Genomic DNA, 22007 nt, shown 5'->3' with positions numbered 1-22007 from the left:
ACCTAATGAATCTTGCTGGGGAGTAGGAATTTTCTAAGTAGAACAAGGGCAGGAAGGCATTCTAGGCATTCGATGAATTGCAGAAGGGATGTAACAGCACAGAGCACACGGAGGTGAAGGCAGGAGGTGGGGATGGGGGAGCCAGGTCACCAGAGGCCCCTGTTGCACCACATTATGGAATTTGGACATTGTCCAGGAGGTGCTGAGAAGCCACTTCAGAACTTGAAATGCAGGGGAGTAAACAATCACTGTTGCAGTTTAAGAATATCATCTGATAGTGCTGAGAATGGATGAGAAGCCAGGAAAATCATGTTAGGAGGGAATTGTGGTGACCAGTCATATCATCTTGGAATGCTAAAAATCAATTACCAGTACAGGAAAACACTGGTAAAACAAAGCAAAACCTGAAATCAGCTACTTTGCTATTTGGTGTCTATGGGAGAAAAGTAGACTGTCTCAAATGTATTCTTAAGAATGAAAGAACATCAGTCACAATCAGTTCAGTTCAGTCGCTCAGTCGTGCCTGACTCTTTGTGACCCCATGAACCGCAGCACGCCAGGCCTCCCTGTCCATCACCAACTCTTGGAGTCCACCCAAACCCATGTCCATTGAGTCAGTGATGCCATCCAACCATCTCATCCTTTGTCCTCCCCTTCTCTCCTTGCCCTCAATCATTCCCAGCATCAGGGTCTTTTCCAATGAGTCAGCTCTTTGCATCAGGTGGCCAAAGTACTGGAGTTTTAGCTTCAACATCAGTCCTACCAGTGAACACCCAGGACTGATCTCCTTTAGGATGGACTGGTTGGATCTCCTTGCAGTCCAAGGGACTCTCAAGAGTCCTCTCCAACACCACAGTTCAAAAGCATCAATTCTTCTGTGCTCAGCTTTCTTTATAGTCCAACTCTCACATCCATACACGGCCACTGGAAAAACCACAGCCTTGACTAGATGGACCTTTGTTGACAAAGTAATGTCTCTACTTTTCAATATGCTGTCTAGGTTGATCATAACTTTCCTGCCAAGGAATAAGCGTCTTTTCATTTCATGGCTGCAGTCATCATCTGCAGTGATTTTGGAGCCCAGAAAAATAAAGTCAGCCACTGTTTCCATGGTTTCCCCATCTATTTGCCATGAAGTGATGGGACCAGATGCCATGATCTTAGTTTTCTGAATGTTGAGCTTTAAGCCAACTTTTTCACTCTCCTCTTTTCACTTTCATCAAGAGGTTCTTTAGTTCTTCTTCACTTTCTGCCATAAGGGTGGTGTCATCTGCATATCTGAGGTTATTGATATTTCTCCTGGCAATCTTGATTCCAGCTTGTGCTTTCTCCAGCCCAGCGTTTCTTATGATGTACTCTGCATATAAGTTAAATAAGCAGGGTGACAATATACAGCCTTGACGTACTCCTTTCCCTATTTGGAACCAGTCTGTTGTTCCATGTCCAGTTCTAACTGTTGCTTCCTGACCTGCGTACAGGTTTCTCAAGAGGCAGGTCAGATGGTCTGGTATTCCCATCTCTTTCAGAATTTTCCACAGTTTATTGTGATCCACACAGTCAAAGGCTTTGGCATAGTCAATAAGGCAGAAATAGATGTTTTTCTGGAACTCTCTTGCTTTTTCGATGATCCAGCAGATGTTGGCAATTTGATCTCTGGTTCCTCTGCCTTTTCTAAAACCAGCTTGAACATCTGGAAGTTCACGGTTCACGTATTGCTGAAGCCTGGCTTGGAGAATTTTAAGCATTACTTTACTAGCATGTGAGATGAGTGCAATTGTGTGGTAGTTTGAGCATTCTTTGGCATTGCCTTTCTTTGGGATTGGGATGAAAACTGACCTTTTCCATTCCTGTGGCCACTGCTGAGTTTTCCAAATTTGCTGGCATATTGAGTGCAGCACTTTCACAGCATCATCTTTCAGGATTTTGAAATAGCTCAACTGGAATTCCATCACCTCCACTAGCTTTGTTCATAGTGATGCTTCCTGAGGCCCACTTGACTTCACATTCCAGGATGTCTGGCTCTAGGTGAGTGATCACACCATCATGACTATCTGGGTCGTGGAGATCTTTTTTGTACAGTTCTTCTGTGTATTCTTACCACCTCTTCTTAATATGTTCTGCTTCTGTTATGTTCCTACCATTTCTGTCCTTCATTGAGCCCATCTTTGCATGAAATTTTCCCTTGGTGTCTCTAATTTGCTTGTAGAGCTCCCTAGTCTTTCCCAATCTGTTGTTTTCCTCTATTTCTTTGCATTGATCACTGAGGAAGGCTTTCTTATCTCTCCTTGCTATTCTTTGGAACTCTGCATTCAAATGGGTATATCACAGTAAGATGCATCAAAAAGATAATTGTGGGTAGAGGGACAGGAAAAAAGTATAAGAGAAGTTGAACAGAAGACAGTGATGCAAATCATTGCAACTGGAGATCTTAGTTAAGCTCCTCAATGAAAGTTAGATGATAACTTGCTCTACTAGATCATGACTCACGGTGTGAGATAAAGCCTGAGAGAGAATTTTGAATGATACACTATGCAAACACAAGATGCTCAGTCATGTCCGACTCTTTGCGACCCCATGGACTGCAGCACGCCAGGCTTCCCTGTCCTTTGCCATCTCCCAGAGCTTACTCAAATCCATGTCCGTTGAGTCAGTGATGCAATTCAACCATCTCGTCCTCTGTTATCCCCTTCTCCTCCTGCCTTCAATCTTTTCCAGCATCAGGGATACTTTGTGTGTGTGTGTGTGTGTGTAAGGAGAAACTCACAAAGGTGGAGATATTCTCACTAGAATGGCAGCTTCCTGAAGTCAGGGACTACATCTCCTTTGCTACTGGATCTGCATCTTGTATATAATAATAGTTACTGTGGGCAGGAACTAAATTCCCTTTGTGCACTAGCTCATTTAGTTATCTTAACAATCCTAGGAGGGAGAGAGGGTTAGCATCATTTCACAGACAGGGAAGATCAGGCCCAGAGAGATTACGGAAGGTCCCTGAGGTTAGCCACACCGCTCATAAATTACAGAGCGAGGATGGATTTAAACCCAGGCAGTGTGTGTCTAGAGTCTGCTTTTAACTAGTGTGTAAGCATGTTAGAGATTTTTGCTGGCCTGGAGGAAGGATAATTAGAATTCCTGACATTTTTAAATGATAGACTATTTTAAATGCAACTTTACTAGTTTAAAGTTCCTGTATGTATCTAAGACATGCAACAAATTGTAAGTTTTATCACTTGTTTTACTAAAAGATAAAAAAAATCCTTTATGTGTAAATGTATGCTTCTAAAAAGTTGGGACTTTTTTTTCCTGGAGCTAGAAAAGTAGTTATAAAGTTTATTTGGAAGAGTAAACATACAGGAATATCTGAGAAAACCCTAGAAATAGAAAAAGAACACTGGATGATGGAAGATAAGCCATACTAGATAATAAAACACGTCATAAGTCCTCAAAAATTAAAATGATGTTTTATCATTTTATTTATTTAGATTAATAGAAGAAAAAAGCCAGACTGAGAGCAAAATGCATGTAGAAATTTCAAATTTTTTAATAGAAATTTCAAATTTTATAATGATCACATCAAGAAGTTATTTTAAAACTGTTTTGGCATAAGAAATCTATCTTTCCTAAATCTAAAAAGCTACTCCCTATAGTCTTTTCCATCAAATTTATTTATGTGACTCATCTTTATTCAGCAAGTAGCTTAAAGGTAAACTTATCCTAGATTATATCTAAGCAGTTATGAAATCTTCAAAAATCAGGACCCGAATTATCTACACTAAGAATAGAACAGCAAAAATGGTCATGACAAGATGAATAAATGAACAGGGAAGGGGAGTAACATAAAAGCGAAAGACCTCTAAGAAAGTGAAGAGTGACATCATAGCATTTAATCTGCAATCTTATGTCTTGGTTTCTGATGTAGAATAAAGACCCCAAGATGGCTCGAGTTGCACTGGAATCTCTGTACAGATTACTTTGGGTTTACATGATCCGAATTAAATGTGAAAGCAACACAGCTACGCAGAGGTAAGGAGCTGGCTTGGGTCCATGGTAACCCCATCACTAAGTTGATGGTAACCATGTCACTTAGCCAATGAAGAGGGTGTTTTGTTTCATTGCTGCCCACCCTAACCAACCTTGAAGCTGTTCAAAGCTGACAGCATCTAAAAGATCTAAGTCCTTTGGACATTTCAGGCTTTCCTTAGACATTAGCTCAGCAGCCATTACAGAAACCCCAGTCTCTACTGGGATTGCCAAGTTCCATGTCAGGGTTATATTGGCTGCTTTAACAAAGGAAATGGCTATAATTTTCCAGCTGCCCTTAGTTTTCCAGAGAACCTTTTCATAGAGTAATTATGCTAATGGAAAAGAAATGAAGTGGTTTGTTTTCTTTTTCTGAATTCTCTCTGATACTTAGATAAGATGAAGCATCTACCATTTTCCCTTAAAGTACTGGAGCTCAGCCAATCTTGCTTGTTTTCTCTTTTTTCCCCCCTTATCTTTCAGCCGTCTTATAACCATCATCACAACACTTTTCCCCAAAGGGTCCCGTGGTGTGGTGCCAAGGGATATGCCTCTCAACATCTTTGTGAAAATCATCCAGTTCATCGCCCAGGTAATGGAGACGCTTCTGGGAGTCTTCTAATTGCCTTTAAGTAGCCACCTCCTTCTTAGGAATTACTAACAGACCAAGAGTCTAAAATAATATCTTACATGTATAGACTTTTCAGAGTGATTTTGCAAGTGTTTTCACACATAGCTTATTTTTTTGCTTCAAAACAAATTGTGACATGGTATGCCAAGTGTTTTCGGCATTTGACAAATGAAGGAACTGAGAGACAGGTTTTAAGTGACTCACCTAAGGTCACAGAGACTATTAGCAAAAGGGTCTCTTGACTCCTCGACCCTGTTTTTTCCTGCTTCTCTGCTCTAGATTCCGCAAGTCAGGAGGAAATTGAGTCTGATGTTTGCAGGAAATCAGAAGATGACAGTTATTAAACTTGGATGAGTAAATTGTAATGCTCTAACTTTCACCCTGTGAAAAAGAAGAATGTAACATGAATAGTAGCATTTATCAAGCTAATATCAAGCCAAGAACTGTTCTAAGCACTTTACACATACTCTTCTACTTAAGAACTGGGTCCAATAATATTAAACATTTAATGTTAGTTTACTATTTAGACCCAGGACTTCTATTTTTTAAAACATTGTGTGTAAATGGTTTTATCCTCACTTTGACTTCCTTGTAATTTACTGAGAAGCATGAAAAGTCATTCATTATAGTCTGTCCTCTGCCATGAGCTAGCATGCATGAGTGCTAAGTCACTTCAGTCATGTCCGACTCTTTATGACCCTGTGGACTGTAGCCCGCCAGGCTCCATCTGTCTATTGGATTCTGCAGGCAAGAATACTGGAGTGAGTTGCCATGCTCTTCTCCAGGGGATCTTCCCAGCCCAGGACTGAACCCACATCTCTTGCATCCCCTGCATTGGCAGACAGGTTCTTTACCACTACCACCACCTAGGAAATCATGAGCCAGCTCTATACCCTAAAGAAGTCCTGGAACATCTTCATTCTAAGTGTCTTTATTTGTAAAATATGAATAGGAATGCTTGCCCAGTATCCCTCAGAATGTTGTGTGGATAAAGGGAAATAACAAATGTGAAAATACTGTTGAAGTGTAATTGATGTTGATATAAAGATAAGGTTCTATTGCTACTTTACAGGTAATTTAAAATATGATATCTCTCTGTGTGTTTAGTATAATGAAATTCCTGTGTAATATTTGTACTTAGGGAAAGGACATTACTCCATTATGGACATTAATTCATCTGCCGCTTTGCAGACGGATGAATTAACAGAACTTTTCTACATTAAGTTATCATGTGGCTGAGAACGGGCTTTGATTATTCTGAAATAGGTTGTATAAAATGAAGATGACAGATCTTAGTAGTCACTATCTCAAATTATTAGAATCTGGCTTAAATGTTCTCATTTAAGTGACCTTAATGTGTCATTTGTTGATTATTCATTTCCCTTGCAGGATTGTCTGTTATAAGCCAAAGGATTGGAAATGTTAGATAACATAAGAAAATGATCATTTTGTAGGGGTATTTTAAAAACTATGTTTTTAAACTGAGTTTTAAGAAGTTGTCAGGATTTGCAGGACAAGTAGGAGGAGTTTGTAGTGTGTATAAGCCCAGATACTCAGAATGTTTTGGTTTGTCATGTTTTGATTTTTAGTCATTCTGTGTATTAGGGTCTAATTTCATATATTATAGAATGATAGCATTGCCACACACCCCATGAAAACTGAACCAAAGGTTCAGATGGACATGGATTTCCACCAGGGATTCTCTGTGATGCATAAAATGAAGCAGGACCCCTTTTCTTTCAGCAGCCACCTGTTTGGTGCATATGATGAAAACAGACATTTTCATGTAAAATGGGTATTTTAACACTTTGTTTTGTTTTCTCTCTTTCACTATAGGAACGTTTAGATTTTGCAATGAAAGAAATCATTTTTGATTTCCTTTGTGTGGGAAAACCAGCAAAAGCTTTCAGTCTCAATCCAGAGGTAAGAATGACCCTTCTACATGTCTTCACTTTGCAGTCTTGGGGAGTGGAGTGAAGGCCATCTTCTCCAAAAAGTCTCCTATTGTTTTCTGTCCATGGTATTTGACAAAAATAGTACAGCTGATGGAATTACAGAAGTAACATTTTTGGATGAATAAACTTAGAATGATTAAAGGTTGATATCATATCATATTCTGTTCTTGCAGAAGGAAGTAAACCTTGCTCCAAAAGGTAATCTGTCGCTCTAAGTCTGGTGGTTTATTTTAGAAAAGTCAATACTTATAGCTTATTTTGATGCAGATTAGCAAATTGAAGAGTTTTTGGAAGTGATGAAGCAGAGAAGAATCAATACATGCAATGATAAAATACTAAAATATAGTGAAATTAAATAAGTTAATGTTTGCATATTTGATTTTGTGGCAGCATCATAGTTCAAGGGCCAGGAAGGTCATGGAAATGAGTGTATAATGGATATGATGTACTTCCTAGAGGGTGGCAAGGGGAGAGGCTGCCTATGCAAATGAAAAGCACACTCAGTTTTGGACGTCGGAAAAGACTGTTGGCCAAGAGAAATATGCCTGGCAAGTGGCCTCTTTGCAGCCTCGCACCTGTGAGATTGTAGAGAGAACACTGGACCAGAAGTCAGCAGAGCTGAATTTACTGCTTGCCACCAGCTCTTCCACCTTTAGTAGCTATAAGACATTGCACACCATAAAATTTTTTAAAAAGATTGTTCCTGTCATCACTGTGATATTGTCTGGCTCCCTCATCATGTCAGTGAGGAAGGAGGCCCAGAGGCTCAGAACAGGCAACTGGTTAGCAGCAAAGGGAACTGAGCCTCCCTGTATCCTTTTGCTTCTTCTCACAAACCCTGCTTGCTCTTCTTGGTGCTGAGGTTGAGCAGCACCTTGAGCCCAACAAGCCCCAAATAGGAGTTTGTCTAGTTTTTAATGACATCACAGGGGTCCACAATGGCTGCTGCCAGAGTCAGTGGGCCAATGAGTGGGGGCAAAGCCAGTGTAAATTCAGGGCATTCTGTCTGAAATGAGGCCCATGACCCACTGACTAAGAGTCTTCTCTTGCCTAGAGACAGCGGTTCCAAGCTTTTCAATGGATAAAGGACACTCTTTTTTTTTTTGACTGTGACATACAGCTTAGTTTCCAACTAGGGATCAGACCCAGGCCCCCTGCAGTGGAAGCACAGAGTCCTAAACACTGGACAGCCAGGGAATCCCCGGATAGTCTTTCTAATAAATGGTGCTAAACAGTTGGGCAATCACTTGCAACATAATGAACTTCAACCCATAATTTGCCCTGTCAGCAAAAATTAACCCAAAATAAATCGTAAGCCTAAATCTGAAATCCTGTATCAGAAATCTTCTAGAAGAAAACATAAAACAAAAATCTTTGTGACGTTGAGTAGACAGAAATTTCTTTGCATACAAAAATTATAAACTACAAAAGAAAAAGTTGATAAATTGACCATCATAAAAATAAAGTGTGCACTTTAAAAGATGATGTTTACTGGAGCATAGAGCCAAAGACTGGGAGAAAATATTTGCAAAACATATATTGACAAACTCTTCTATCTAGAATATATATGAACTATTATAACTCAATAATACAGTTTTTTGTCTGGGCAAAATGAAGAGCCTCTTTACCAAAGAAGAGATACGTATAACCGGTAAACCCATGAAAAGATGTTCAACATCGTAAATCATTAGAGAAATGCAAGTTAAAACTAAAGTGAGATGTGCTGAGAATACAGAGCAATTGGAACTTGATACTGTTTTAGTGAGAATTCAAAATGGTACAACCACTTTAGAAAAGTTTGGTAATTTCTTATAAGTTTAAACATACACTTTGCATATGATCCAGCAGTTCCATTCCAAGGTATTTATCCAAGAGAAATTAAAACCTATGTCCATAAAGGTTTGTATGAATATTTATAGGAGCTTTATTTATGATCACTAAAAACAGGAAAGCCACTCCTGTTCAACAGTTGGTGGATGTCTAAAGAAATTATGAATCATCAATACAATGGAGTACTGCTCAGCCACAAAAAGGAAAAAACTATTGATATTGCAGCAGCATCTCAAAAGCATTGCTGCTGCTGCTAACTCACTTCAATCGTGTCCAACTCTGTGCTACCACAGAGATGACAGCCCACCCGGCTCCGCCGTCCGTGGGATTCTCCACGCAAGAGCACTGGAGTCGGTTGCCATTTCCTTCTCCAGTGCATGAAAGGGAAAAGTGAAAGTGAAGTCGCTCAGTCGTGTCCGACTCCTAGTGACCCCATGGACTGTAGCCTACCAGGCTCCTCCGTCCGTGGGATTTTCCAGGCAAGAGTACTGGAGTGGATTGCCATTGCCTTCTCCCAAAAGCATTACACTAAGCAAAATAAGCAAGACACAAAAGGTTGTGTCTGTTTGCCTCTGTTTATATCGTATTCTAGAAAAGGCAAAATTATAGACAGAAGTTAGACACTGATAGTAAAGTGCTAGGTTTGGAGGAGAGGACTGACTGTAAAGATACACAGAGGAACTTTAGGGGATGATGGAAATATTTTACATCTTGACTGTGATGATGATAGTTAGCAGACTGTGTTTCTCAAAATTGGAAGAATTCTAGAAAAGGAGGGCATTTTACTATATGTGAATTATATCTCAGTAAACTTGACTTCAATAGGAAAACAGTGAAGATTCTTGCCTACAATATATTTGCTAGTAGGAACTTTTCCAGCAGTAATTCTCACCATAGCCCTATATGATCAATAGGTATTAGTATTCTCATTCTACAGAAAGGAACCTGAGACTTGGCCTTGAGAAAGTTAAGTGATTTCTTAAGACCAGACAGATAATAGAAGGAGAGGCATGATACAGAGCTTTATAAAACATGAGAAGAAATTATTTTTGAAATTAAGTTGAAAATATACTTCTTAAACTATTCCAACTTACTTCTCTGTCCTTGATACTATTCAGAGGAAAGGAATACTAAGAGAACTGGCAGGATGGCTCATAAATTGGATAATCCACTTGCAGATAATGGCTTGATCATTTACGTTAACTCACGGTCATCCTATGGGTACTGCATCTCCTGAACTGAACATTGTATTTCCTCACCCAAATGATTGCTGTGTCTTGAAAAAAATCCACAAGCCTAGAAAACATTTCAGAAAGAACTACTAAGATAAATGAGGGAACTAATGAATTTTAATATACAGTCAATTTTTTAATTAATACTTTTTCATATTAGAAAATGGAGAGAGAATGTTAGTGAAGACCATAAAAATAATAAAATACACGCTATATTGGGTTTGAATGGGTCAGAGAAATGTTTACCACATCCTGGTTAAAATATCCCTACTCGTTGAAGCTTGAATTAAGTTTAAAACTAGAAGTCAGAGCTTCCCTGATGGCTCAGTGATAAAGAGTCCACCTGCCAATGCAGGGGACAGAGGTTCAATCCCTGATCTGGGACGATCTCACATATCACAGGACAAGTAAGCCCATGTGGCCCAACTGGAGAGTGGCCTCCACTGGCTACACTACAGTAAACCTGTGTGCAGCAACAGAGACCCAGTGCAGCCAGAAATAAATAAATCTTTACAATAAGTAATAAAACTAAGTATTACTTCATCTTATAAGTACGTGTAATCATGTACTACAGAATGGGTGATCCGGGCAAACTCAACTTGGATATTTAGCTTCCTACCTACTAGTTATGTGGTCCTCAGTTTCCTCACCTGAAAAATAAGAATAATCACACCTTCCTTGCATGGCTGTTTTAAAGATGAGAGTTAGTGTGCGGTTCTGGATATACTTTAAGAACTCAATAAATTGTAATTAGGTTATCAGTGTTACTAGTGGTAATTATTTTCTACATTAGGGAGTAGTCTACTTAGGGAACTTATTAACTTGATGTGGTTTGAAAATATGAGTGTAAATGTTTGCATGTGGCTGTTCAAGGAAGAACAGATGTTTTAGTACCTTCTGACCTTTTAAGGTGATTGCTGCTGAAAGCAACTATCTTACTGTGTCATCTTTTGGAGCCGTTACCTGAGACTGAGGAGGAAAAACTGTGTCATCTTTTAGAGCCAATATTATGCCTCCCCTGAGACTGAGGAAGATAATGACCTGGCCCAGAATGACATTTCTTCTTATAAGCTTATGTGTTGTTATCAGTAACAGGTTCTGTGGCTTTGAATTCTTTAAATTTATTTTCAAATTCACTAGCCTTTGTGAATCCAAAGTCTGCAACCTGCAGTTCAGAGCAGACAACTCCTATTTCTGTGATTCACAGTTAGAACTCCGTTGTTGTTTTTTTTTCAATACAGTCATTGTGAATTAACATGTCTCCTTCCAGGAGATGGAAGAGACTTCTGTTGACCTCAGTTTACCTTAATGAAGCAGCTCCAGAGGGTGACTGCTTGTCCCTCTGAGGTGCACCTGGGATCCCCCAAAGAGAATGAGTCTGATCATCTCTTAACGTACCCTGCAAGTTTGGCGAAAATCTTCCCAGTTGTTTCCTTGTGACACAGCAACAAAAGTGTCAGAAATTTAATTTTACTCTCTTGTTGTTCAGTCACTCAGTTGTGCCCGACTCTTTGCGACCCCTTGGATTGCAGCACGCCAGGCTTCTCTGTCCTTCACCATCTCCTTGCTCAAACTCGTGTCCGTTTATTCTCTCAGGTTTGGCCTAAACTCTTGTGCCTTTTAAATGACTTTCCCACTCTGATCTAGATGGCAGGCTATGCTTAACTTCTCTAAAGGACTGCTGGTCTGATTTCACAACAGTAATTAGGTCTTTCTTTTCATCATGAATGTGTTGTCTTTTACAGAGAATGAATATTGGCTTAAGGGCGTTCTTGGTCATAGCCGACAGCTTGCAGCAGAAAGATGGAGAACCTCCCATGCCGGTTACTGGGGCTGTTCTCCCTTCAGGAAACACACTGAGGGTGAAGAAAACATATCTGAGTAAGACATTAACTGAAGAGGAAGCCAAAATGATAGGTGGGTTTCAAAGATGTGTTTACTCTGGGTTTTATTAAGGCTTTAAAAACAATACAATATTGTAAAGTAAAAAAATAAATTAAAAAAATAATAAAATGACCAATAGATACTTACCCTTAGTGAGACATATTTTTTAAAAATATTTGTAAAAGTAGCTGATGAGATATTTCAACATTAATTGTTTTGATTCAGTCTATGGTTTGTTTTACTACCCTTTAAACTTTTTGGAACTTCCTGTTAAACATTTTATCTAAGTTTGGTCTTTTCAAACTTCTAATATTGATTATCTGCAGTTTACACTAAATTTCTAAGATATCTGTGTCCTTTAGATAATCCAGTTTATAAAGCAACCGTATAAATATATTCATTCACTTATTCATTCCCGCATCCATTTTTATGGTTCCTTTTCTTTTTTTTTTCAGTAAACTTAGTTTAATCTGTGTTTTAAACATGCCAAACCCCATATCTGCCAGGATATATTTTGGGTTTAGCCTACATAAGATTATTTTCTTTTTAATTTAACTATCTTAACCCAAAGAGATAACTTTTTGCATTTGTTTCCTTTTTTACTATGTTTCTGAATTTACAAACATGCTTCAAACTTATTAAGACAGTTCCTTGATTCCAAAGACCTGGAGGAAACATATAAGGAAACTTTTTTCTCTATTTATCTTTTGTTATGAAATGGTTAAATGAGTTCAAAAATTTTTAATACATGAGAAATAACCATTAATAATTATTTCATTAAAGTACAAATTTTGAATTTGTAAATTGCATTTTATTATAACATAAATATAGAAACTGTATATACATATATGAAATACATATTCTATACACATTTGTCTTCCACTCTGCCGAGAGTGATAAAAATAATATCACCAAAATACATCTTCCTTCATTTAAAAATTTATAATGTGAAGCCATTTTATTACTTTTATTAAAAAAATGTTTATTTCAGGGAAAATATATTTTTAATATAAAGTTATTAAAATTCTAACCCCAAATGAACATTGTCTTTTATTATCTTGTATTCAGATAATCACTCATCGTGGTGATTTTTTTTTTATACTAAACAGAAACATGAAAATTCCAGCATGGAACTTTGTTTCCTTGTTTATTTTAACTCTTCTGTAAAATATTTCCCTTTGAAGAATTAGATTTCTTACGTGTTAAATTTAAATGATTCTTTGGGTAACACCCACTACATGCGGGCACTATGCTAAGAGTCCTGCAGATAAGAGATTAGAATTAGAATTAGACTGCTAAATAGACTGGTCTAATTAGCAGAATTAGACTCTGCTCGAAGAATTCATTGACCTGCAGAAAGTCTTCAATAAAAAATACATCACCCAGGATAAATAAGCTGGGAATTTCACTCTTTGATAGATTTAGTCAAATATGTGATTGTAACGCATATTTTTCAGGCATGTCATTATATTACTCTCAAGTACGAAAAGCTGTGGACAACATTTTAAGGCACCTTGATAAAGAAGTAGGAAGGTGTATGATGCTGACTAATGTTCAGATGTTGAACAAAGAACCTGAAGACATGATCACGTGAGTATAAATGAGGACTAAGTTTTCGGTGAAGGATTAATGAACCAAAAGACACCAGCAGAGACCTTTCTCCTTTAATTTGTATATTGTTCTCCTCTTATTAGAGTCAGCTCTAAGAAGTGTTGTTGTTCAGTGGTTAAGTCGTGTCTGACTCTGCCACCCTGTGGGCTGCAGCACTCCAGGCTTCCCTGTCCTTCACTATCGCCTAGAGTTTCCTCAAATTCATGTCATTTGAGTGGGTGATGTCATCCAACCATCTCATCCTCTGCCACCCTCTTCCTTTTGCCTTTAACCTTCCCCAGCAACAGAGTCTTTTCTAGTGAGTCAGCTCTTCGAATCAGATGGCCAAAGTATTGGAGCTTCAACTTCAGCATCAATCCTTCCAAGGAATATATGAATATTCAGGATTGATTTTCTTTAAAGAAATGTTAGGGATATTAAAAACATAGTTTGATAATATTTGGCTAACTGTAAAAGTAAAGTCAAATCCAAGATTGATCTTTTTTGGCTATGTTTCAAGTATCATTAGGCCAGTAAGTTAGAAAATGGAGCCAAGACTTTTTCTGATCCACATTTTTCAGAAGTGATATTTTGCTCCCAAGCCCATGTGCTATAACAACACCACCAGTTTACAGTCATACCATCTTTTAGAAGCAGAAGTTCACTTGTTTCTAGTGAGTATTCCTGAAATGTGAGAGTTAAACCTGCTTAATATTCTCTATGTAACCGTGTCATAGAAATACTGGATTTTGAGAATGTACTTGTAGCTTAAAATGTAGAAATCAGATGTTCGTAGCCAAAATCTGAGATCTAGATTTGTAATTAGTGCTGTTCATTAGAAACTCACACAATTTGTATTTGCTACTTTTGATTGCTTATGGCAGGAACATGGATTTGGTTGTGACTTTTCATTTTAAGAAGGTTTGGGCTTTCTTGAACTGTGAATTAAATTATATTTGGCACCTGTGGCATAAATTTCTAAAAATATAATTAGAAAAATTTTCTTTGTCACTTAGCATGTGTGCTCAAGCGTGTCCAAATTTTGCGACCCCATGGACTGTAGCCTGCCAAACTCCTCTGTCCATGGATTTCTCCAGGCAAGAATACTGGAGTGGGTTGCCATTTCCTACTCCAGGGGAACTTCCTGACCCAAGGATCAAACTCTCATCTCCTGCAGCTTCTATGTTGGCAGGCTGTTTCTTAGCATATCCAGTTCTAAATATAACCATTAGCAGGAAGGTTGTTACCTATGTAGGAAAGTTCATGTTATCGGTGTGCATTAATGTTAGTATGTTAAAAGCAAAGTACAGTGAAACAAAACATGATAAAGTTAAAAACACAGAATTATTTTTAATGCACATTTAGCAGTATGGCAAGTTAAAATGAAAACCTCCTCTACAGAGCTCCACTTAAAATCTGCAGCCATTCCTTGATTCAGGGTGATTTCTTCCAGAGTTTCCCAATGTCAACACAAATATATATATTTTTTATAAAAATGGGTTATACAATGTATATTTTCCTGTAGCTTGCCAATCATTTGATTGAAATGATATGGAGTGCATGTTGCTATAGACTTTGCAACCAAAATGGTAGCAGAATTGATATTGACCAAAGTTAATAATGTTGAATATCTTGTCTACACCTCTAGTACTTATCTCACAAATTGCCAGATTGTCCATAAACCTTTAATTTCCTTATTATGCACTCTTTGAATATGTTTAAGCAGTTTTCAATTGATAACGTAGAAGATACAAGAAGTGCTCTTAAAACTTCTTCCATATAGTTGTTTCCTTTGAAAACAGTCAAGAAATGAAAGATGTTTAAAAGAAAACTATGAGGGATTTCCCTGGCCTTCCAGTGGTTATGACTCCACACTTCCACTGCTAGGGACGTGAGTTTCATCCCTGGTTGGGAAACTTAAGATCCTGCAAGTCATGTGGTGCGGCCAAAACAATAATAATAAATAAAGGAAAACTATGTTTGTAATGCAGAGGTCATAAAACAGGTCAGGACTAAAACAATACATTCAAAACCTTAAAAGGGTACAGGTTTAAATGTAAGTGTAAACATTTCATTTGTGTTTTAATAATACCTCAGACCTTTTCTAAGGTGATTCTTTACTTTTTTCCTAGTCAACCATCCTAAGACCCTCAAATTGGGCTAGAAAGAGTTTTTGTGCTAGGTTTTAAAGCAGACTCTTCAGTGGAAAATATTTCATGGCTGCATTTCTAAAAAACAAGGAGAAACATTGGAGAATCATATAAGCATTTAGGGAAAGAGAGTTGAGGTCCACACCATGCTCATGGAAACGGTTATTGGAGTTGGTATTTGAGGTTGGTCCAGGCCTTGCATAGGGTGTGAACTGGAACATGAAGCATTCTGCATTGCTCTGTTTCCATTTCTCATCCCTCTTGTGCTTTATGCTGGCAAAAATGGTAATAATAGTAAATACAATAATATGATTGTTAATTATATAATGTCTGTTAATAAATACTATTGTTATTTGGGGCTTCCCAGGTGGCACAAATGGTAAAGAACCCACCTGCCAATGCAGGGCACACAAGAGACACAGGTTCAATCCCCAGGTTGGAAGGATCCCCTGGAGTAGAAAATGGCAACCCACTCCACTATTCTTGTCTGGAGAATCCCGTGGACAGAGGAGCCTGGTGGGCTATAGTCCATGGGCCCACAAAGGGTCAGACATGACAGGGCGCACACACACGTTATTTGGGGGACTCATACACTTCCTATAAAAGCCGAGGGAGTGAGGTCTGCAGTAAAAGGAAATCAGGCACCATTGAGAGTTTCTAATCTGGGCTCGCTTTATCAGCTGGGAATTCTGTCTGGCAGAATTTGTCATACACTTCAGGCCAGGCAGGGTCAATCTGTTTTCCGACAGATAGGAAAGTAATCCCAGGTGTTTAAAACATCTGGAGAGCACGTCAGGAGAGCTATTGAAATGACTCTCTGTGTCACACACGAGCACTCACATCAATCACCAGGCTCTAACTTGGTCCAGCAGTCACAGATATCATTTGAAGTCTGCTCCTTCCTTCAGCTGATTGGAGACCACTGTGCAGAGTCTGTGTACATCCCCCGCAAAATGACTATGGAAAAGGGGAGAAAATAATCTTACAACTTCCCACAAAAACAAAGTATTTTAGAAATGACAGATGTCTTTTATTTTTTGCATAAACGGTTTTGTATTCATTCCTAACGAAGTTACAAACGCATGCTAAAAAGTAGTCACAGAGAAAAATTGCTGTCTGATTATCCTCTTTAGCTTACAGAGAGCATGGATTCTGCTCATTACATTTCTGTTCTGACACAGAATAGAATATACTGTTCCAGGAAGAAATTGCTTCTGCGCTACTTTGTATTTTCATTATTGTGTCCTAGGACTGTGTTAATTTGGTGCCGATTTTACGTTTATTCTCAGACGAGTAATTCAGAATTTAAATATGCTGTTTTATTTTATCACTTAAGTTATTTGGAAGATTTGATGTGTAATTTAGTTTTCCCATAAAGGTTATTGATAAAATATCTGGTTAAAAATCAGTTACCTACTTAAACTAGTAAAAATTGAAGTAATTTATCACCAAATTTATATTTTCCCTTCAGATTTTACAGCAGAATATAGAAGGCATTGTTGTTTGTTTAGGCACTCAGTCATGTTCGACTCTTTTGTGACCCCATGGACTGTAGCCTGCCATGCTCCTTAGTCCATGGGATTCTCCAGGCAAGAATACTGGAGTGGGTTGCCATTTCCTTCTCCAGGAATCTTCCCAACCCATGGATCGAACCTGAGTCTCTTGCACGTCCTGCATTGGCAGGCAGGTTCTTTACTGCTGAGCCACCAGGGAAGCCCCATAGAAGACATTAATAAGCTTAGAAGGAGGAAATCTCCATAGAGGTTAGGACCATCGGTATAATTTTAAAAAACAGAAATGGGTGCACAATTATATACATTTCAGGATTTTACTTGACAATATGAAAGACTTATTTTTGGATGCACTAAAAAAAAAAAAAAAGCAAAAACCAGCAGTGGAGACTCTAAGAGAAGAAGCATAACCCATTAGAAAAGCTTTCAGATTTCGTGTTTGTTAGAGGCACCATTCCTTGTAAATATTAAAATCCTATTTTTCAATGCTGAATGTAGGAATGACTACAATACATTTCTTACATGCTGATGCATTTAGGCATTTAGGTAAATTCAGTATCTTTACTGCAGCCCACAGGGACCAAAATGTACAGAAAGGCACTGAATGGAAAGATGTATGATAGAATGCTTCTGCTACTGACATTTTCCTCTTCAGATATTTACCTCTGTCCAACATTTACATGTTCATAAGTTCTCTTAGAACTGGCCAAGCTATAAAGGGTGTAAATATTAAGAATAACAAGGAATTTTAATTTTAATGCTTTTTTGAAGCTAGCTGATGTTTGCTAAAACAACAAATTTTAATTAAAAATGTACTATTGAGAACTCACAAACTAAATAAGTATAAAAGGGATTTTTAAAATTAAACTATCAAAGAATAGCTTTTGTGAGTTTCTATCATTTATACTTTTGAGGCTATTAAAGCTTAAAAGAGCACTAAAATAGTTTTGTTTTTAAAAAATAATATGGAGCAGACACCAAGGGGTGATTCAGAAGGCCTTGATTCTAGTCTTTGTTTACATATTTGACCAATTTTTAAAAATGTTTTCACAACCTTTGACTTATGTTTAAACTTTGTCTTCACATCCCAGGGGTGAGAGAAAGCCAAAAATAGATCTTTTCAGGACCTGTGTTGCTGCTATTCCTCGACTGCTTCCTGATGGGATGTCAAAACTTGAACTTATTGACCTGCTGGCAAGGTAGGTGAGGACTGTGGTGGGCATTATTTGACCAAAATCTATTTTAGTCCTTTGTCATGATTCCTAAAAGAATGATGATTAAAAAATGGACATTTATTAATTCTCAGTACTGTCTAGCACGCCCAGGAAGAGTAAAGAAATGTTTTTGGTTTCGGGTTTTTTTTTTTAACTCCCATGCTCAAGAGGTTTAAAATTCAATATAGAAGCAAAGACATAAGCACATAAGGTAAGTAGTAATCTAAAGCCTGAACTTCTGCAAATTAATGGCACACAAAATATGTGATACCTGAAATCAGAGGGTGGGAGGATTACCGTGATCTAGAGATGTCAGCAGGTGACTCCTGGGCGATGGTGGAACTTGAGCTGCCCTTGAAGGAAAGACAGAATCAGAAATGTAGAAGGAGTGACGTGAGGACAAGGACAGAGGCGGGACCAGGACATGAGATGGGTCTGTCCAGGAAAAAGTTCATTCAGGATCTGATTCTCAATGTGAGACCCACACCCCTGGAGGGCCAAGAAACAGGGATCCCAAACTAAGTCTTGTACTTCAGAAAGCTTCCAAAATCCATACATTTATCCCCCACCATCCTTCATAAGAATGCATAGTCCAGCTTGAACCTCAAGTTAATTTGCTTTGAATGAAATGATATTATTGTAGTTAAGTAAGCTTGATTTTTCTCATGTTGATCTGAAGTTGTGGTTGACAGTTATGCATGTCTTGAATTTAAAAATCATAAGTGACTTATAACCTGAATACATTTGAAAGACAAAATCATTAGAAATGGGGTTTGTGGAGAGGGTGGAAGAAGGAAGAACAAACGTCATCATGATTTGAAAAAGAGAAGAAAACGGAGTTTGGAAACCCCATGATAAAAAGAAACAGAAATAAGACTGGAGAGGCATATTTTCAGCTAATCTTTACTACTAGCTGAGGTGTTTGGACTTGTGGAGAATAACCTGATAAAAGAAAGTGTCATTTCCAGCTGGTTAATCTGATAATGGTGGAAAGCCCAGAGAAGGATAAGAGATATTGATGCTGATTGGATTAAAGATGTATCATGCATAACCTTATTTATCCACAGGGCTTCCCTGGTGGCTCAGATGGTAAACAATCCGCCTACAGTGTGGGAGACCCAGGTTCAATCCCTGGGTTGGGAAGAACCCCTGGACGAGGGAATGGCAACCCACTCCAGTATTCTTGCCTGGGAAATCCTGTGGACAGAGGAGCCTGGTGGGCTGTAGTCCATGGGGTTGCAAAGAGTCAAACATGACTGAGCAGCTAAGCACCTAGCACAGAGGGTGGATTCCCAATGAATAATAAACATGGTGATTTGGAGGTGGGAAGAGCCAAGGAAGAAAGAGACCAAGATACTGTAAAGGACCATCCAGGCTAGTACGGAGTCTCCCAGAGTGATGGCAAAGACTGACAGTAAAGAAAAGCTGTGAGACAAGTGCCAAAGTCACCCCAAAATGTAGAGGCGCAGCCTGTCCATTTGCCATAGACAGCAGCGGGGAGGGTGGTATGACCAGAAGACCAGTGTTAATATTTCCACAGAGGAAAGGCGCTGAGTGAGAGGGCTTCAGGGGCAGTGTGGAATCAGGGGACCAAAGACCGCTCTCCGTGGCCACTGAGGTTCAACTGAACCTGTGTCTGACTCTTTCTGACCCCGTGGACTGTAGTCCACCAGGCTCCTCTGTCCCTGGAATTTTCCAGGCAAGAGAATGAAGGGCCAGCATCTTGAAAGTTGTGGGGGAGGTGCCCCAAAATGGGAACAATACTGATTCCCTTGGGAAATCTTGAATTTTTGCTTCTCTGCTTTGCCATTTGATTAGCCAAGTGATCTAGACAAAGTATTTAACCCCTCAGCCTGTCTTTCCTCACAAGCATGTTGAGAGGACTGAAAGACAGAAGACCTGGCGGCGCTTGGTTAATCTGAAAGAAAATGTCAACAGGGAAAAGACAGTTATCAGTTAAACTGAAGTAGAAGCAAAGTTCACTTATTTCAGTCACTCTCTAATTGGTGATGATTATGTAACTAAGCCCTTTGAAATGCTAAGTTTTTAAATGTTGTGCAGCCTTTTGGTAACATCTCTAGTGCTCTTTCACTGTAAATCTGAGTGGGAGACTCTTACCTCTGGAATCACCTTGATAGCCGTTCAATGACCCTTGGGTCTGCAGACCCTCCGTGCCTGGCATGTCAGGAGGGAATTCTGTCAGACGTGGTTGGAATGGCAATGCTATTTATAGTGTATAGTGTTTATTATTGTGTACATTCTTACAAAGCCCAAAGCAACGGGTCCTGTTTTTATGAGGGGAAAGAACAAATAAATATTCTTGAGAGTTCAAGTCTCAGGGCGAAGTTGAGAAGATGACTGGACTTATATGGGAAGCCTGTGAAGAAGCCTTTTTTATAAGCTTCAAAAGAAGCTGGAGGCTGTTCTCTCAGGGGAAGGATAACTCAGAGAGCTGGCCCTCACACTGGGTCCATTAACCTATGAGAAAATGATCCTCTTCAGCTCTCAAGCAGGTCACAAGACAGAAGTAAAGGAGCTGAAGAGCAGTAAATATGGGTTCCAAGCCTTCACTCACTTTATTCGCCTACAGTCCAGTCACATTTGGATTCAGTTGACTTCTGACACGGTCTCGTCAGAGAGGTGTGAGCCTTTTTTATTTCAGACAGCCTCGTGGTCACATCCATGGTACATTTTTACCGGAGAAGAACTTGGTTTGCTTCATAATCGGCAAAATAAGACCAACGTTCGTGCAGGCTCTGCTGCCCCTCACAGCTCAGTTCCCTGAATGAGTGTCGACTGAAAAAATATATATACTGATATGGTGTGAAAGTTGTGTTAGGTTTTATTAGGGGCAAAGTAAGGGCTGTAGCCAGGGAGACAGCATTTCAGACAGCTCTGAGAAACTGCTCCAAAGAGGTTGGGGGAAGGTCAAGTACATATGTGATTTAGGTGAAGGGGAAATATGTGAAATCGAGCATATATCTTTTGCAGAAGGTTTCTGTTAGTCTCCTGAAGGCAACTGCTATTCATGAGGAGCACATGTCACCATGATGGATTTTCATGCTTTTCTCGATATGAGTAGATATAAGAATTAGGCTTGTAAAATCTTCTCCTGAAAATATCTTATTATTTGAAGGCCTGCTCTGCCAGTTTTTCCCAGAGCACAGTGTGCCTCATTCCTGATCTCCATCCTGAACTCCTTTCAGAAGGCGTTGAAGGTCAGCAGCTGCAATGGCTCATAATTTAATCTTTGTAGAGGTAGATGGCATGTGTCAGTTTTTAGTGAACAGGAGTTTCAAGGATTTGTCCTCCAGAGGCTCCCTTCCCAGCAGTTCAAGTCAAAGTGAAAAGTGAAAGTGTTAGTTGCTCAGTCGTGTCCAACTCTTTGCAACTCCATGGACTGTAGCCCACCAGGCTCCTCTGTCCATGAAATTCTCCAGGCCAGAATACTGGAATGGGTAGCCTTTCCTTTCTCCAGGGAATCTTCCCAACCTAGGGATCAAACTTGGGTCTCCTGCATTGCAGGTGGATTCTTTACTGTCTGAGCCACAAGCAAAGAAGGGGGAGCTTACTCTTCTCCTTGGCAGTTGCCATCTTTTTTCTTTTTCACCTCCCAAATGTTTCCCGCTCTGCCCTTGACAACAACAAGGACCTGTCCACCCAGCAGTCCACAGGCTCCTTCATCACTTCCTGTAGCACTCTAGTTGCATTCAGGGTTTGCTATTCCATATTTACCCTCCTTTCAAAAATATGAAATAGGCTTGTGAGAATTAAACAATGCATACAAATCACTTAACATCAGGGCTAGAACACAGTAAGCTCTGAGCAAATGTTAGTTATTATTTTTAGGCATCTTTGAATCTGAAAAACATACTATGCCACAATGTACAGTGCAGTTGCATATACATGATGTTAGGAAAGTGGGCACACATTCACTCCTATTTTCAGACAAGGAGCTTGAATTTCAGAAGAGTAAAAGTCGGTTGCTCA

General features: G+C 39.0%; 1 protein-coding gene across 3 annotated transcripts in view; it reads left to right on the top strand.

Annotated features, from left to right (window-relative positions):
* Positions 1–22007, top strand: part of FRY (FRY microtubule binding protein) — a 330073-nt gene that overhangs the window by 194664 nt on the left and 113402 nt on the right. For all 3 annotated transcript variants that reach the window (XR_014071062.1, XM_081549217.1, XM_081549220.1), the window contains exons 12-17: positions 3920–4023; positions 4504–4612; positions 6488–6574; positions 11414–11585; positions 13010–13142; positions 17895–18002. Coding sequence is in view for 2 of the 3 variants with exons in the window: in XM_081549217.1 (XP_081405343.1) it covers positions 3920–4023; positions 4504–4612; positions 6488–6574; positions 11414–11585; positions 13010–13142; positions 17895–18002 (713 nt within the window). In the remaining variant the exon portion in view is untranslated. The remainder of the gene's footprint in view (positions 1–3919; positions 4024–4503; positions 4613–6487; positions 6575–11413; positions 11586–13009; positions 13143–17894; positions 18003–22007) is intronic.

The sequence above is a fragment of the Giraffa tippelskirchi genome, chromosome 12, assembly GCF_054371585.1.
Source record: "Giraffa tippelskirchi isolate mGirTip1 chromosome 12, T2T-mGirTip1v1.2.pri, whole genome shotgun sequence".
Taxonomy (NCBI): domain Eukaryota; kingdom Metazoa; phylum Chordata; class Mammalia; order Artiodactyla; family Giraffidae; genus Giraffa; species Giraffa tippelskirchi.
The sequence above is the reverse complement of the archived record's forward strand: the minus strand, read 5'-3'. Positions and strand labels throughout refer to the sequence as shown.